Below are 16,859 nucleotides of genomic sequence, written 5' to 3' on the forward strand. Positions count from 1 at the left end.
GGGGCACAGGCTCTATACCCAGTTGAGGAACCAAGATCCTGCATGCCACGTGAGACAGCCAAAAATTTTAAAAAAAATTTTTTTTTGATTAAAAAAAATAGTTCGATAGGAAAAAAAGTTAAATATTTGAACAGAAAATATGTAGAACATTTGGAAATCTTCAGGAAAGATCACTCTGGAAATAGCACCTAGGACTTTAATCCATAATCCCCAATGTAAACTAAAAATCTATAATGGTAGAATGGGTCTAAGTTTTAAACCAAGAAAACTCAAATTCCAGAGGTAGTAGGAAAAATGACTTTGCAAACCCACAGACGTATAGAAGTAAGCATAGAGAGAGTGAAGTTAATCAAACCCATAGTGGGAGTACTTTTATGATAATTTTAGGATCTGAGAGACAGGGTATATGAAAGCCCTCTGTATGCTGTAAAGCACTTATACATTATTATCTTTGAAATATAGATAACAGTATCTGGTTTACTTATCTTGCAGTGTAACTTAATTAACTATGTGAATGTGTAGATTAAAAATGCATGGATGTTAACACAGGATTAGCTAATTGCTAATCTCGACCCAAATTCACACAGAAAGGGACCATCTGAAGTCACTGGGTGGTAGTAGCGGCAGCAGTAACAGCAGCAAGAATTGTGGATAGAAGACAGACTCTGGCGGTGCCCTCTTCTCCTCTCCAGCCTGTAGACTGCTGCCACTACACTGGTTTGGCTACGTAAGGGCATCAGCTGGGACCCTGTTCAGCTTTACACAGGGCTGGTTTCATGGGTGAGCAGCCCGTGTGGCTGCACTAAGACAGGTCCCATGCTTGTTGTATTTCTCTGTTAACACTGTCTTGAAATTCCTAATAATTTTTTAACAAAGGACCCTGAATTTTTATGGGCACTGGGCTCCACATATCATGCAGCCAGTCCTGGCTGTAGAACCCATTTGGATGTTTGTTTCTTCTGACAAACAGAAATGGAATTTACCTGAATTTAGGCACTGGCCCAGGAGTGAACATTCCTAGAACTGCCCTTAACTGCTCCCCTGCCAGACTGTTCCTTCTTTTTCATATCCATCTGTTGGGCCCACCATAACTTCCCAGAACCTTGCTGGGTCTGTAAAGAGAACCCTGCTGCGCTGAATTCGACCTCAGCATCATCACCATTCTGTTGGCAACCTCTGTGGTTGCCAAGAGGTTGTGGTGTGGCAAGACTCCTGTCCTGCCTGACTCCAGCTAGTGGTGTATAAAGGAACTCCTGCTCTAGCCTGACCCTAGCTGGTGGGTGGCCTGGGTCTCTGAGGATGCTTTCTTCCAGAATGGACAAAGGAGGACAGAGCGGGTTAGAAAAAGCTAATTATCAATCAGAGGTCAAGAATGACTGCTCAAAAGTGGACTTCTACCACTGAATGTTGCCTAACCACCCAAGCCTCAGTTTCCCCGTCTGTAAATGGGGCAAGCAGAGGAGGTATCAACTTCCACAGTACTGCCAAGAGGACAGAGAGTATGCGTTAAAGACTATGTGGTTCCTGGAGCTTTGTGTTAGCACTCTGTGAAGCAGGTAATTATGTGGGTCACGGGCCCCTGGGAGAACCTGATGCTATCTATGACTCCTTCCCAGCCCTTCCTACGCCCCCCAAAAACGTCATCTCTCAAAAGAGCTCGCCCACGGTGCCAGGGTTTGACCCAGGTGTTCCTGGACCCAGGTGAAGGCACGGGCCTCTTCAATGCTCACTTCAACGGTGCCGTCTCCACTCGGTTCTCGAAGCCTCCACCTGTGGTTCACTAAACACGGCCACCCGCATCCGCACCACCCCTCCCAACCCCAACCCCCTCCCCCGCCTCTGCAGGGGGGCTGATCCCAGCTGCCTGCACAGCCCCCGAGGGTCCGCGCGGGCAGAGCGGCCGCAGGAGGGGGCGGGCCCGGCTGTCGGCCCGCCCCGCGTCGGGCTCGGGGTGAGGGCTCCGACCTATGACGGGAGGGAAACTCCTGTGTCCGGGGGGCGGGAGGGAAGCGTGCGGCTGAAAGGCGCATTGATGCAGCCGGCGGTGGCCTCGGAGCGCGGCGGGGCCGGACTGGGATCACGTCTCGGCTCCCGGGTCGTCTCCTCCTCCTCCTCCTCCTCCTCGCCTGCTCCGCGCGTCCCGGGGCCGCCGCGCGCCATGCGCCTCCAGGGCCCCGCCACCGGTTCCCCGCAGCGGCTCCTCGGCCTCCTGCTGCTCCTGCTGCTGCAGCTGCAGGCGCCGTCGAGCGCCTCCGAGACCCCCAAGGGGAAGCAAAAGGCTGTGCTCCGGCAGAGGGAGGTGGTGGACCTGGTGAGTCCGGTGGAGGGGACAGAGCCCCGAGCGGGGACGGGGGAGGGGGTGTATGTCTAGCGTGCGCCTGGGGGTCCCGCTTTGCCTGAGTCTCCAGGGAAGGAAGGACCTGGACTTTGCGGGTAGTGGAGTCCTGGAACTGGCGAGGTAGACCGGTATGAGAGGGCCATCGTGAACCAGAGATGCGCCGCGGGTCGTGTGGGACGCCCCAGAGTACAGGGAGTCGCCCAATAATTTCTGACCTCTGAGCCCCCATCGATTCCCGACCCCCACCCCCCGCAGGGATGGAGAGGGTTAGGGCTGCAATGAGAGTAGAATGGGGAGCTTGGGTAGGTTAGAACGTGGGCCAGGGAGCTGCCTGGGACACCCTGGGCTATCTGATCTCCTGGGTGGGCCTGGGCCAGGGACTTGCAATGTGTCCTTTGTTGAGGCTGGTGGCCACGTCTGCCAGCGGGAGAGAATAACAATCTTCACCCAACATCCGTCCAACTCTTTGTAACGTGATGACAGTGAGTCATGTTGGGTCATCCTCCTAGGGAGTATGGGCTGCAGTTTACTTTGTTGGACGACCACAGCTGGGCCAGGAATTGTTCAGAGGGTTTACGATCAGAAGGGGAAATGAAGGGGCCCAGCACTAACCTTCCAAGGACCCATTTCATTGTTCTGTTTAGACAGATGGGCAGCCCTTCCAGACACCCTGGGTCTTCAGCCTGTGAGCACCAGGTAGGAGCATCACAGCCGAACTAAGGGGAGAAGACAGTTACCAGGAGAGCAAATAAATAGCCCAAGTGCTTGCTGAAGGGGTAATCTATGGGAAGGCCTGTTTACTTAAAGCTCTTTCCTTCTAAAAGTCAACAAACCCAGTGAAGGGCAGAGTGGGTCTCTACCCTGAAGCAAGAGTGATTCTTTCAAAACCACTATATTCCTTGGTATATGATAAACTTCAATCTTTAAGCAGACAAATGTAGTGTTACAGGCATTCAGGACATAAGAGGGGGCATTTTTTTGATAAAAAACTGTTTCGAATTTGTTAAGCTGCCATTGTAAACTGAGCTAATAAGCCAAGCTCTCTGGAAGCTAGAACTATGCCAGATTCAAACGCTCTGTAAAAAAATTCCTGCCATTCCACACTGCACTTTTTGGTGTGGTGCTATGTAATTTTGCTCCACAAAGCAGACTGTGTGTTCAGGGCTACAGTTCTATTTTTAGTGCCTAAATTGTTTAAAACTGTACCAAATGAATGTGGTTCATGTGCAGTCTGCATTTTATGAATCTGTCGTTATGATACACAAAATACCCCCTTTCCCTATAAAGCTAGCAACTTTTTTTCTTTCCCTCCAAGGATTTACAGTACCTGCGGTTTCCCACAACTCTAGCCCGACTTGGAAAACTTTATTGTGCAGCCTGGCTCAGGTGCATCCTGTAATTGGATTTGGTTTTGCTGGGGGAAAAGAATCCACACAGTCATTAAGGTTTCAACAGATTCTATAAAGCAGCTTCTTTGTACAGGATCTTTCAAAGCCTTCCTTTCAAGCGTGCAACAAGCTCTGCCCCCTGGTGGCCAGTGAAAGAAACAGGGGTTCCTTCCACAGACATTCATGGAACCCCCTACCTGATACTAATCATGTGCTGGGTTAGTGAAAGAAGTGAAAGAAGGCAGATGTAATACCTGTGGAATCGAATTCAGTAAAATTATGTGGTCTCTGAAATGCAGTTTTTAGATAAAAAGGTGAATAAAAATTCTCAACCATGGCACAATTGACTTTTGGGGCCAGATGATTCTCTGTTACGGGGACTGTGCTGTGCATGTGGCATACTTAGTAGCATCCCTGCCATCTACCCACTAGGTGCCAATAGCAATCTCTCCCTCCCAAGCTGTGACAACCAAAAATGTCTCCAGACATTGCCAGGTATCTTCTGGGGGACAAAATTGTCCCCGTTAAGAACTGCTCATATATAGAGAAATAAAACTTTGCTCTGAGGGGAATAACAGTGAAAAAAATCAAAGAATACCAGAAGTTTTATTGTTTCTCCCTTCCCACTTGAAATCTTTGTGTAAACATTGCCTATATCTGTTAGTGAAAGTAACCTATCTACTAAATGAAAATTAAAGTATATCTACTAAATTTAAATTTAAATCTACCAAGTAAAATTAAAGTATATCTACCAAAATGAAAATTAAGTATAAAATAAAGCCAACTAGAATGTTTTATACTTTAGCATGTCTTTGAGTACTTTTGCAATTTTGTTAAATACGTTTCTTATTATTTCTCTGGCAGCAAATAAATAGAAGTGTCTTTTTTTTTTTTCTTAAAGTCAGGAAAATAGCACTGGTCAAAGTCATAAAAATCATTTAGCAAAATAAAGATCAAATTGGTGATGTGAGAAGATTGATTGGCAAACATTAGATACATAAGGATCTTTCCTAGGCAGTGTCATTACTGAATTTAATAATATGACCATATCCAATCCTAGATGGTGAAAAAATAAGCTTTGTTAGAGAAATGCAAATCAAAATTACAATGAGGTATCACCTCACACGGGTCAGAATGGCCATCATCAAAAAATCTACAAACAATAAATGCTGGAGGGGTTGTGGAGAAAAGGGAACCCTCTTGCACTGTTGGTGGGAATGTAAATTGATACAGTCACTATGGAGAACAGTATGGAGGTTCCTTAAAAAACTAAAAATAGAACTACCATCCGACCCAGCAGTCCCACTACTGGGCATATACCCTGAGAAAACCATAATTCAAAAAGAGTCATGTACCACAATGTTCATTGCAGCTCTATTTACAATAGCCAGGACATGGAAGTAACCTAAGTGTCCAGCAACAGATGAATGGATAAAGAAGATGTGGCACATATATACAATGGAATATTACTCAGCCATAAAAAGAAATGAAATTGAATTATTTGTAGTGATGTGGATGGACCTAGAGTCTGTCATACAGAGTGAAGTAAGTCAGAAAGAGAAAAACAAATAACGGTATGCTAACACATATATATGGAATCTAAAAATTTTAAAAAATGGTTCTGATGAACCTAGGAGCAGGACAAGAATAAAGATGCAGACGTAGAGAATGGACTTGAGGACACGGGGAGGGGGAAGGGTAAGTTGGGACGAAGTGAGAGAGTGACATTGACATATATACACTACCAAATGTAAAACAGATAGCTAGTAGAAGCAGCTGAATAGCATAGGGAGATCAGCTCCGTGCTTTGTGACCACCTAGAGGGGTGGGATAGGGAAGGTGGGAGGGAGATGCAAGAGCGAGGGGATATGGGGATATATGTATACATAGAGCTGATTCACTTTGTCATACAGCAGAAACTAACACAACATTGTAAAGCAATTATACTCCAATAAAGATGTTAAAAAAAAAGCTTTGAAGTTATTTTAATATATAAGGAATCTTGATTTTTTTTTTGTTCTCACTGGACAGTATATTTATAGAGAATGATAGTGTTAGATCATTTATACAAATAGGGATTGTTAAAGTAAAAATTTAAATGAATTGGGTGTGCGGTTTGAAGGGTCTAATAATGGACCAATTCAGGGTTAGGCACAAGAATTAGGCAGATGGAGATCCAGCTTTACCACCGATGCAGCTATATTGCTTGTGTGGCTTATGGCTATGTGTGTTAGCCAGCAGGTTTGCTAATGCTCTCTTCCCCAGTCCTAGTCCACTCAAGGGAGTGGACACATTTGCTCTGGGCCACTATCTCACATGGTCTTGAGGAAATAATGAGAATAATCATGGCTGACTATACTATGTGCCAGGTACTGCTCTAGTACATTTTATGTATTATCTCACTTAAATCTCCTACAAGGTAAGAATCTTTATTATTTTTCCCCATATTTCAGTTAAGGAAACAGGCATTGAAATGTTGAATAACTTGCTCTATCTCACATAGCTAATAAGTGGTGGAGCCAGGATTAAAATCCATAGTATATGACTCTAGAATCTATTACTCAACTTCTACGTGATACTACTGCACCACCCCCTCAAGGAAAACAGAGATAATCCTAGCACTTAAGAGTTTGTTAGATTACTGCCACCCTATTAAAGACTAATGGTCACTTGCAATGAGATTATTTATTCCTTCTTGGTGGGGAGGGCTGAGTGGGGTTGGAGGCCAGAGTGTTCCAACACTTCCTCCACATGAAAATAGGGAGGAGAAGCAGGTATGCTTATCCAACTTAGAGATATTGCCAGTGTAAGATAACTATTGAGTTAAGATTTCATTTTATAATTATATCTCTGAGAATTTATCTTAGGGAAATAATTGAAAAGAAGAAAAAAGCTATGTGGATAAAGATTTTCTTTACAATAATGTTAACGATAGAAAAAAAATAGAAATAACGATCCCCAAATAGTGCAATGTTTGCGTAAAATTGTAAAAGTATAATTCTGAAATCCAAGTCTCTTTACGATATGTAGGGCTAGAAGAAAAGAGCAGTGTATCAAATTATGTCTACCTTATAATACAGCCATTTAAAAATTATGTATGCTTTTAATGAGCAGTAGAAAAAAGCAGACAAATGAAATCATTTCCTCTTCTTTGTGTGTGTAAAGTCTGCAAAAAAAAAAAAGAATAGGAAAGAAATCCCAATATTTTAGAAATGACTTTAAAAATTGGTTCTTTATATATAAAAAATAACTCATCTGGAACATGGGCAAGTGGTATGAAGGGATTCTTGACTCCAAGGCCTCAAAATAAATGCAGTTCTGATCAGACTGAGTCTTTGAATCTTAAGTGAAGGGAGTTTTTCCCCCCGTTCTTTTTTCTGATGCAGTATAATGGCATGTGCTTACAAGGGCCCGCGGGGGTGCCTGGGCGAGATGGGAGCCCTGGGACCAATGGCATCCCTGGCACCCCTGGGGTCCCAGGTCGAGATGGATTCAAAGGAGAAAAGGGGGAATGCCTGAGGGAAGTCTTTGAGGAGCCGTGGACGCCTAACTATAAGCAGTGTTCGTGGAGTTCACTGAATTATGGCATAGACCTTGGAAAAATTGCGGTGAGTAAAGTCTGAATTATTTTAAAGTTGAAGTAAAACTTAAAGGTGTTCATAGTTGAGTGGTAATTTTAAGTGTGCTTTTATTTTATTTTTACTAAAAGACAAAAAATATTAAGGAATGGGTACCGTGTGACTTCTAACTTAGGATTAGTGAAAACATTGATAACATTTCAGAATTAATTTTATAAAGCTATTTCTGAGATAAATATATCACCATATTATTTTAACCCTAACAATACTTAAAATAACTTACTCTTTTTTCTTTTTTAATGGAAACAAAAAGGGAGAGCATAGGTGTCTGTGTTGGACAAGTAAGCAACTTTCCAATCTTGTCCTAAAGTGATTTTAAATTAGTCTAAGAAATTCTGCTGGGGCTCCAGATATAAAGGTGGAAAGAAATATCCAAGAAATTAACACATGATTGGAATTATCTGGAGGTGGGGAGTCCATTGGTATTTGTCCTTATTCTGGATAGCAGACCCAGCTCAAAATTGCTAAGCTTAAGCGAAGTAGAATGGACCAGAGATACACTACAATGACCATTTAAAATTATTCTGTAATATTTAGGGAGAAAAATTACTCAAAATAGCCTGTCTGGCAATGCATTTGGATTAATGACTCCGACACTTTGATTAGTGTTTGCTTCCAAAGTAACTGGCGAGTCCACTGGGATGGCACAGAGTTGAAGCTGGTGCCATTTCAAGCCTCTTTCTTCTTTTGTTGACAAACTCTGTACATGGTTCTGTATCCACAATATATTATTCCTTGATATTAACCACTACTACCACCAGGCAAATAGAAGAGATTTTATTTTCATAAAACTCTCAGGTTCTAAGTAGCAATCTGTGTATTATCCCTGCTCCTCTTTCAGCTCTTTAATGTCTGCTCTATTACCTATAAAAATGTTTGAGACTGTCTTCATTTGATTTCTGTGTGGTCGAATTTCCATATAGCTTCCATAGTTTGGTGACTGTGACCAGTTATATTTTCACATGTGATTTCTTAGAAGGCATTTTGTTAAAATGTTGCCTACTTCTTTAAACACCTGACGTTGATAGACTGGTTGCTTATTTATAGTTCATCAAAATTGCTGGTTGAGTTCTCTCTAAAAACTTGCCCTATGGACTCTGGATTATTAATACAATATGTTTTCAAGTTCCTTTTAGCAGTGGTCAGAATGGGTTTGGGAGCCTTCTATGGGTAAAAGATAGTAGGACCATGAGCCAATAGACAAACAAATTTTGCAAAGACCTGGGTCTTATCGTTGTGTCATGTAGGTAGAGACTAAAAACCCCACCTACGCTTTACTCCTGATACTGTTTTCTGTTGCTTAAAAAGAAACAGGTCAGGGACTTCCCTGGTGGTCCAGTGGTTAAGACTCCGTGCTCCCAATGCAGGGGGCCCGGGCTCGATCTCTGGTCAGGTAGCTAGATCCCGCATGCCGCAACTAAAAGATCCCGCACAAGGCAATGAAGATTGCTCATGCCTCAACTAAGACCCAGTGCAGTCAAATAAATAAGTAAATATTAAAAAAAAAAAAAAAGTAACAGGTCAAAGTAATATATATGGGCAGTGCTAGGCAGGGATTCTGTGTTGTTTACTGTTGTATCTGTAGTATCCAGAACATAGGAAATAATTTTGGAATAAAAAGAAAAGTAAATACATAGACTGTTTTGGTCTAAAATACTGAAGACTGGCTGTTTTTGGTAAAAACTGAAAGATACCCTCAATGGAGTGAATAATTCTAAGAAAGCCATAATTCTATTTTCTTAGAGTTTCTAATATCAGAGTCTCTTCCATCTTGCAGAGAACTGCTTTCCCTCTGTAAAAGCTAAGCTTTTTAAATGCAGTTTGGGAAAAAGGATCATTAAATAAAATGCACAATACAATTTGAAAGCATCTTTTTAATTAAAATGAAAATGCTAATTAAGTCCTATTTCTGTGTTTGTGACAGGAGTGTACATTCACAAAGATGCGTTCGAACAGCGCCCTAAGAGTCTTGTTCAGTGGCTCGCTTCGGTTAAAATGCAGAAGCGCATGCTGTCAGCGTTGGTATTTCACGTTCAATGGAGCTGAATGTTCAGGACCTCTTCCTATTGAAGCCATAATTTATTTGGACCAAGGAAGCCCTGAACTGAATTCGACAATTAATATTCATCGCACTTCTTCTGGTACGTAGAATGGGGACATTACAGAATGTGCCTCAGATCTTTAGAGACCAAAGATTAGTTTTCTGTCCACTATCATGGTAGGTCATAGCAAGCTTTCTGTGCATAATTCTCAATCCTGGTTGCACTTCAGAATTTCTTATAGATCTTTTAAAAACTATGTGGATGCCTGGGTCTCATCTCTGATCAACTGAATCAGAATCTTGGGGTAAGACCCCAGCAGCTGTATTTTTTAAAAGATCATAAGGTTGAAAATCACTGAGTTAGATGAAATGGCGAAATAGCCAATAATGCCGTAGAGCAGTGGTTTTCAACCTTAGCTATACCTTGTGTTCAACTGGGGAACTTTAAAAAAATCACCGTGCCTGGGTAACACTCCTCCATGAAGGCTGACTTAATGGGTCTGGTTGCACCCCAGGCAATGGGACTTCCAAAGTCTCTCCTGGGGCTTCCCTGGTGGCGCAGCGGTTGAGAGTCCGCCTGCCGATGCAGGGGACGCGGGTTCGTGCCCCGGTCCGGGAAGATCCCACATGCCGCGGAGCGGCTGGGCCCGTGAGCCATGGCCGCTGAGCCTGCGTGTCCGGAGCCTGTGCTCCGCAACGGGAGAGGCCACGACAATGAGAGGCCTGCTTACCGCAAAAACAAACGAAGTCTCTCCTGGTTATCTCAATGTTCAGCCAAGCTTGAGAACCACTCGCTTAGATTGATAAGAAGGCTGATTTCTCTGCCTTGTTCTTCAAAAAGGTAGGTACAGTCTGCTGCATTTGTAGAAGAGAACATTTCTATATTGATCCTGCATTCTCTGTTTGCTTCTACCTCCTATAAAAGAAACGACATTCGATTAAACCAGTGGTCACTTAAGCTGTTAAAAAAAAAAAACACCTTGGACTTCCCTGGTCGTCCAGTGGTTAAAACTCTACGCTCACACTGCAGGGGGCACGGGTTCCATCCCTGGTCAGGGAAGATCCCTCATGCTGTGCGTGGCCAAAAAAACCCAAAACTATTGGGTTTTTTGTTTTGTTTTGTTTTTGTTGAGTTTTTTGGGGTTTGTTTGGCTGTATTTTAAGGTTCATTGAAAGAGTTTAGAAGCTACCAAAAGTAGAAGGGGAAAAAACTACCGATTAATGTCATCACCCAGACACACCACTATGAGTATTTGGCTGCCAGCTGTTTTGCTTTCTTGAGCTGCTGTGTGGCAGGAGCTGGGGGTGCGGCACACCGTAACAACACATGCCGAGAGAATCACAAGGTGTCCATAGCGATAGCTTCATTTCCCTGATTTCTTGAAAGGATTTCTCACGAAGCTTGTACTTAAAAATGTCAGAGGGAAGAGAAGAGATCCCCTCACTGCTAACCAGAAGAAATATTTCAGCATTCTTAGGGATCAAGTCAGATACTGATCCCCCAACTTAATAGAGCACATTCATCCCTAAGAAATCAAGGGCATCCCTTCCATTTTCTTCCTCAGATCCCCACAATATCCTCAAGATGTAAAGAAGATACTTTAACCCCTTCTCTCTGCACACAGAGGAGGTCCAGGGAAATAAAGTATCTTACCCTGAACAGTAGGCTCAGTGTCCTGGAGAGCAGAAACCAGAGCCCTGCTCTCTTGTCTCCCAGGACAAGGTTTGATCAGATGAAAAAGCCTCTTCACTAAGTTCTGTGCTGTAAATGAAGAGGTGCTTTCCATCTGAGAAGCAGTCACTAAAATTTTTTAAATCTGGGTATAAAATACAAAATTTGACTAGGAAATGATATGTGTTTAAATAGTAGTTGATATAAGCAACTTACTTAGTATTGTAGTATCTTTAAATGTGTGTGTTAATATCTTGCTATAATGTAAGCTCTCAGGCCTAGGAACTGTGACCTATACATACATATACTTTGTAAATTATTTAACATAGCATTTCCCAACCATGTTGTGGAAACTTATTTGGTGTGATCAGTTGGGTAGAATGTCAGAAGTAATTTGTTATTCATAACAGTTTTTGTCTTAAGATGAGTTAAAGGTTACCTCTATAATAAATTCCCTTGCACCCTGGTACTCTTTCTCGAGGGAAAGGAAAGGGATGCACTTACAGTTTGCACATCAGAGGATGACGTTAAGCCTTGGATATGTCCATGGGAGTTTGACATACATTAGGATGTCGTCTTCTTACCTGGATCTAGGAGGAAAACAGGTTGAGAACCCCTAATCCAACATAGTTTAGGTGTTTAATAAGCTGCAGTACTACCTTATCACAGCGAAAATGTTCATTCATTTAAAAAACATTATTTCATTTGTTAAAGACCATGAAGTGACCACTTGACTCTCCCCGTGTGAGGCTGACACTAAACGCAAACTTGTCTGACCTCCTATGGGATTAAGTGAACAAATTTTTAGACCGTGGATGTCAAGACCTTGGGAGAACATGAGGATTTCTAGGCTTTCTCACCTGGCATGATACTGAGAATTCTAGATTAAATGGGATTGTGGGCACGCACTGCTTAGTTCTTCCAACTTTGAAAGGGGCCTGAACCAGTCACAGGTCCCCAGATTCAGAGGGACTTGCCTTCAATTCACTGATGTCACAGCTGGTGGAAGCAGATTGCTTTAGGCCTGCAACCCCTGGCTCGGTTCAAATGCACTAACCTTAACCAGATAGGAAAACTAACCAGTCACATGTGGTCATCCCTACCCTACTTATATGTAAGAACCGGTTTTCTTAAAGAATGTGCCAATCTGCCAACCTTTTCCCCCTGACACAGACGTCAAAGGGGTTGTACCTTTTGCCCATTAAAATCAACACTAGGGGAATTTTTTTTTTTAAGATATTAACCATGTATTTCTTCTTTAGGTCTTTTTTAAAAAATTAATTTATTTTTATATTTATTTTCGGCTGTGTTGGGTCTTCATTTCTGTGCGAGGGCTTTCTCTAGTTGAGGCAAGCAGGGGCCACTCTTCATCGTGGTGTGTGGGCCTCTCACTATCGCGGCCTCTCTTGTTGTGGAGCACAGGCTTCAGACGCGCAGGCTCAGTAGTTGTGGCGCACGAGCCTAGTTGCTCCGCGGCATGTGGGATCCTCCCAGACCAGGGCTCGAACCCGTGTCCCCTGCATTGGCAGGCAGATTCTCAACCACTGCGCCACCAGGGAAGCCCCTGGGGGAATTTTTTAATGTTGGAGAAGAGCCTTGATAAGGAATGCAACTTATATATATTAGTATGTGAAAGTCGAGAGGACCTGTGAAAAGGCACGTGTTTATAAAGCATAAAAACACAGAGGAAAAACAGGATTTACTTAGTTTTTTGTTTTTTTCATGATGAGGAAATTCCGGATTGAAGGACTGATATGATGATTATGTTAGAATTACTTTTAATGTTATAAAAGTCCTTTTTTTTCTAGTTGAATACCATCAAGTGTATACAGGTAAGTGTTGGAAAGGGCTTTCTTTAAAAAAGACTTACAGATCACGTCAAAGTCTTGGCTTTTAAAAGTGTAGGCCTTCTGGGCTTCCCTGGTGGCGCAGTGGTTGAGAGTCCCCCTGCCGATGCAGGGGACACGGGTTCGTGGCCCGGTCCGGGAAGATCCCACATGCCGCGGAGCGGCTGGGCCCGTGAGCCATGGCCGCTGGGCCTGCGTGTCCGGAGCCTGTGCTCTGCAACGGGAGAGGCCACAACAGTGAGAGGCCTGCGTACCGCAAAAAGAAAAAAACAAAAGTGAGGCTTCCTTTGTTTAGTCAAATAAATTGCTTTTGTTTTGTTTTAGGTCATCTCTGTAACTAAACAAAGTCTCTCTTTATGATTAAAACCTCTAAGAAAATTCCACGTGAAGCTTATTTCTCAGAATGGCTATGTATACATCTTTAAAAAATATTTATGTGCTAAGAAAAAGAGAACTTATCTTTATGAGACCTTTATTAAGTATTAGCATTTTTAATTTCCTGTACATTAAGTAGATTTAACCTAGCTTGCTGAAGTAATACAGTTGAGCTAAAGGTTTTTGCTTTTTGTTCTATAGAGACTTGTAATTCTCACCTTGTTTTGCAGTGGAAGGACTCTGTGAAGGAATTGGTGCCGGACTAGTAGACATTGCTATCTGGGTTGGAACTTGCTCAGATTACCCGAAAGGAGATGCCTCTACGGGGTGGAATTCAGTGTCTCGTATCATTATTGAAGAGCTACCAAAATAAATCCTTTCATTTTTGTTCCCTACCTCTCTTGTATTATACCTTTGAATGGTTCATTTTTGTGACCCCTTATATAATTTTTATGTGTACATCTGAATGAAACAACAAAATTAAATGTGTTTACAGACCAAAGTGTGATTTCACACTGTTTTTAGATCCAGTATTCATTTTCCTTCCATCAAAACTGGTTTTGGGATTTTGTAGAAGATTAAAATACTTTCTTCATATTCCCATTCCCTGAACCTATAATTTGGAATGTTATTGTGGTCTCCGTTTCTTTCCTGTTCTATTAGTGTAGCACTTTTTAAAATATAAAAGCTACCAGTCTTTGTATAAGTTGTAAATGTTCAGAATTGTTTAATATCTGTGAAATAAAACTTATTTCAAACAACCTTAATATCTTTAACGTAATTGCCACTAAAATCAGGGTTTCTGGTACTTTATATCTGGAGAGTTGAGGATAAACCTGATTTTGTATTTATCCTTTTGACAATCATGTTTTAAATTTAGTACAATAGTCCTGTTCCATATTTTGAGGGATTCAAAGAGAAAGTGATATTTATGTGTCAGGAAATGCACTAGCACTTTAGAAATTTTATCTTAATTTAACAAAGAGTAAAAAGACAGGGACTCTGGTCTCAAATTGCTTACCATTTGGAAGGGAAACTAAGATACAAAAATAACAAATCAAAGATTAATATGTTGATTGTGACAAAAGTTGTTGAAGAGATGGTATAATTCAAAGAAAGACCTATCACTTCTGGCTGAGGTGATCAGAAAGAATTCATGATGAAGTAAGTACAGGTGTAAGACTGATAAAGTTAAGTAAATCCTGGGCTTGACTTGGAAGTGTTAGTATGAACTCATAAGTTACTTTGTCTTAAGTAAAGCTATAAAACAATTAACAATAGAATCTCCTAGCTTTGTTTACTGAAAAGACCTAGAAATAATGACCAAACTAGTAATGCCCAGATTGTGATCTCTATATACCATTTTCTACTAAAAGGAACTAAGGCTCCTTGAAGAAATGGGTGATTTCAGCTCTGGGGCAGGAAATGTACAAGATGAGCCTGGAACATCTTGGCAACTATGAAAGACAACTCAACAGGATCCAAGAGCCAATGTGGATTGGTTCTCACTGGCAGAGATGATACGATTTAAGCATCAATGAAGATAACAACTGGAATGGTTTGAAACACATCAGATATGTTTAAATGCATGAGTTCATAATGATATTAAAATAAAATTCATTGGTCAACTTAGAGGATGCCAGGAAATCAACTTGTTACTTTGAAATTTGGGGAAAAAAGCAAAGCATTTGTTCTGCTTTCTCTACATGAACTGTATTTCTGGGTAACCAGCTTGTTGATGAAGGAAAATTTCTCTATAGAATGTGTGTGTGTGTGTGTGTGTATTTTATACATACCAAATGAAGAAAGTGATAGGATATCCCTCTTTTCAACTCTTCATGATTTCAGGGCTCTAGCAATGATCATCAATGACTGATAACATTCCAGCATGAGAAGAAGACTATGTGCCCCCTAAGGAAAGCACATTACACTCCCCAAGAAGTTGTTTTGCAAGAAAGAATCAAACCTGGATCTGATTTAGCCTCCAGATACAACCGTTAAATTTTAGGCAATACAGGGGATAGAAGAATATGTTAATTGACATATCAGGATTATAATCAGCAAATCAGGACTATGGGAAACTTGAAAGACAGCTGGGTTTCTTCAACACATATCCTGCAACAAAAGAGAAAAAGGAAAACATGGATTAAAAGGTTTAATAGATATGAACTCTTTTCAGTGTTAGGACTTTATTTGGATGCTTGAGGTAGTTCAGGACATTTAAACATTGATAGATATTTGATATAAAATGATTTGGGGGTTTGGTGTGAAGTAGTATTGTGGTTATTTCAAAATAGCATTTATATTTTAGAGATACAGAAATATTCAAGATAAAGTGATATGATGCCTGGAATTTGCTTCAGAATAACCTGGAAAGGAAAAGTGGGTGAGAGGGGGTCTAGATGAAATCATGTTGAAGATAGGTAGAAGTTAACCAAGATGGGTAAAAATTGTGACAAGTGGGGACTGGGATTAAGGACATATTGAGTGGAGACCAGAACGTTAGTTAAGACCTCTTTGAATTGGCACAGACTGTGAAGGTATTTGTGTCCCATGTGAATGCCCACCAAAGGCCATCAACTGCACAAGAGGCTCTTAATGATGAGGTGGACAAAGTACCTCGCTATGGATGTGAGTCAGCTTCTTTCCCCAGCACTGCAGCGCTAGTTCAATAGACCCCTAAACAAAGAGGCTGAGGTGGCAAGGATGGAGGTTATGTATGGATTCGACAACATGTAATTTCCCTTACTAAGGCTGGCCTGGCTAGTGCTTCTGCTGAGTGCCTAATGGGCCAACAGAGAGTCCAGCCTGGAGTCTCTAATATGGCATCATCCCCAGGGGGACAAGCCAGTCACCTAGTGGCAGGTTGATTACCCTGGACTTCTATCATGGAGGGGCAGAGATCTGTTCTCATGGAAATAGACCTGTATTCTGGATACAGATTTGTCTTCCCTGCGCTTAATGCTTCTGCTAGCACTACCATTCATGGACTCACAAGAATGCCTTATCCACCACCTTACATTCTAAACAGGATTGTCTCTTTTATATATATATATATATATTTTAATTTATTTGGCTGTGCTGGTTCTTAGTTGCAGCATGTGGGATCTTCACTGCCGCGTGCGGGATCTTTAGTTGCGACGTGCAGGATCTAGGTCCCTGACCAGGGATTGAACCCAGGCCCCCCTGCATTGGGATCACAGAGTCTTAACTGCTGGACCACCAGGTAAGTCTCTAAACAGCATTGTTTCTGATCAAGAAACTTCATGTCACAGCGAAGAAGTGCAGCGATAGGGCTTGTCCCATGGAATTAACTCGTCTTTCCACATCCCCCATCACCTGGGAGTGACTGGCCTAAATGAGAGGGGAAATGGTTACTGAGGACTCATTGATGGTACCAGTTGGTAGACAACATCCTGAAAGAATGGGGTTCTGTCTTACAGGTGCAGTATATGCTCTGGATCAGAAAGCATTACATGGTGTTCTCGCTCCTATAGCCAGAATACAAGTGGCAGAAGTGCAAGTGGCTTCTCTCACTATTACATCTTATAACCCATTTG

The 16,859-nt window shown here is 42.0% G+C and overlaps 1 protein-coding gene across 2 annotated transcripts; it reads left to right on the forward strand.

Moving 5' to 3' along the window:
- Nucleotides 1–1,998: 1,998 nt before the first annotated feature.
- On the forward strand, nucleotides 1,999–14,921 carry CTHRC1 (collagen triple helix repeat containing 1). Of its 2 annotated transcripts, none has more exons than XM_033843004.2 (4): nucleotides 1,999–2,311; nucleotides 7,113–7,334; nucleotides 9,289–9,505; nucleotides 14,676–14,921. In XM_033843004.2, exons 1-4 carry the CDS (start codon nucleotides 2,033–2,035, stop codon nucleotides 14,690–14,692), a joined length of 735 nt encoding a protein of 244 aa, XP_033698895.1. In that variant the 5' UTR covers nucleotides 1,999–2,032; the 3' UTR covers nucleotides 14,693–14,921. The 2 variants fall into 2 exon arrangements, with proteins under 2 accessions (XP_033698895.1, XP_004328981.1); XM_004328933.4 differs by lacking the exon at nucleotides 14,676–14,921 and adding an exon at nucleotides 13,530–14,061 and having other exon boundaries at nucleotides 2,005–2,311.
- The last annotated feature ends 1,938 nt before the right edge of the window (nucleotides 14,922–16,859 follow it).

This window comes from Tursiops truncatus, chromosome 17 (genome assembly GCF_011762595.2).
Source record: "Tursiops truncatus isolate mTurTru1 chromosome 17, mTurTru1.mat.Y, whole genome shotgun sequence".
NCBI classification, from domain to species: domain Eukaryota; kingdom Metazoa; phylum Chordata; class Mammalia; order Artiodactyla; family Delphinidae; genus Tursiops; species Tursiops truncatus.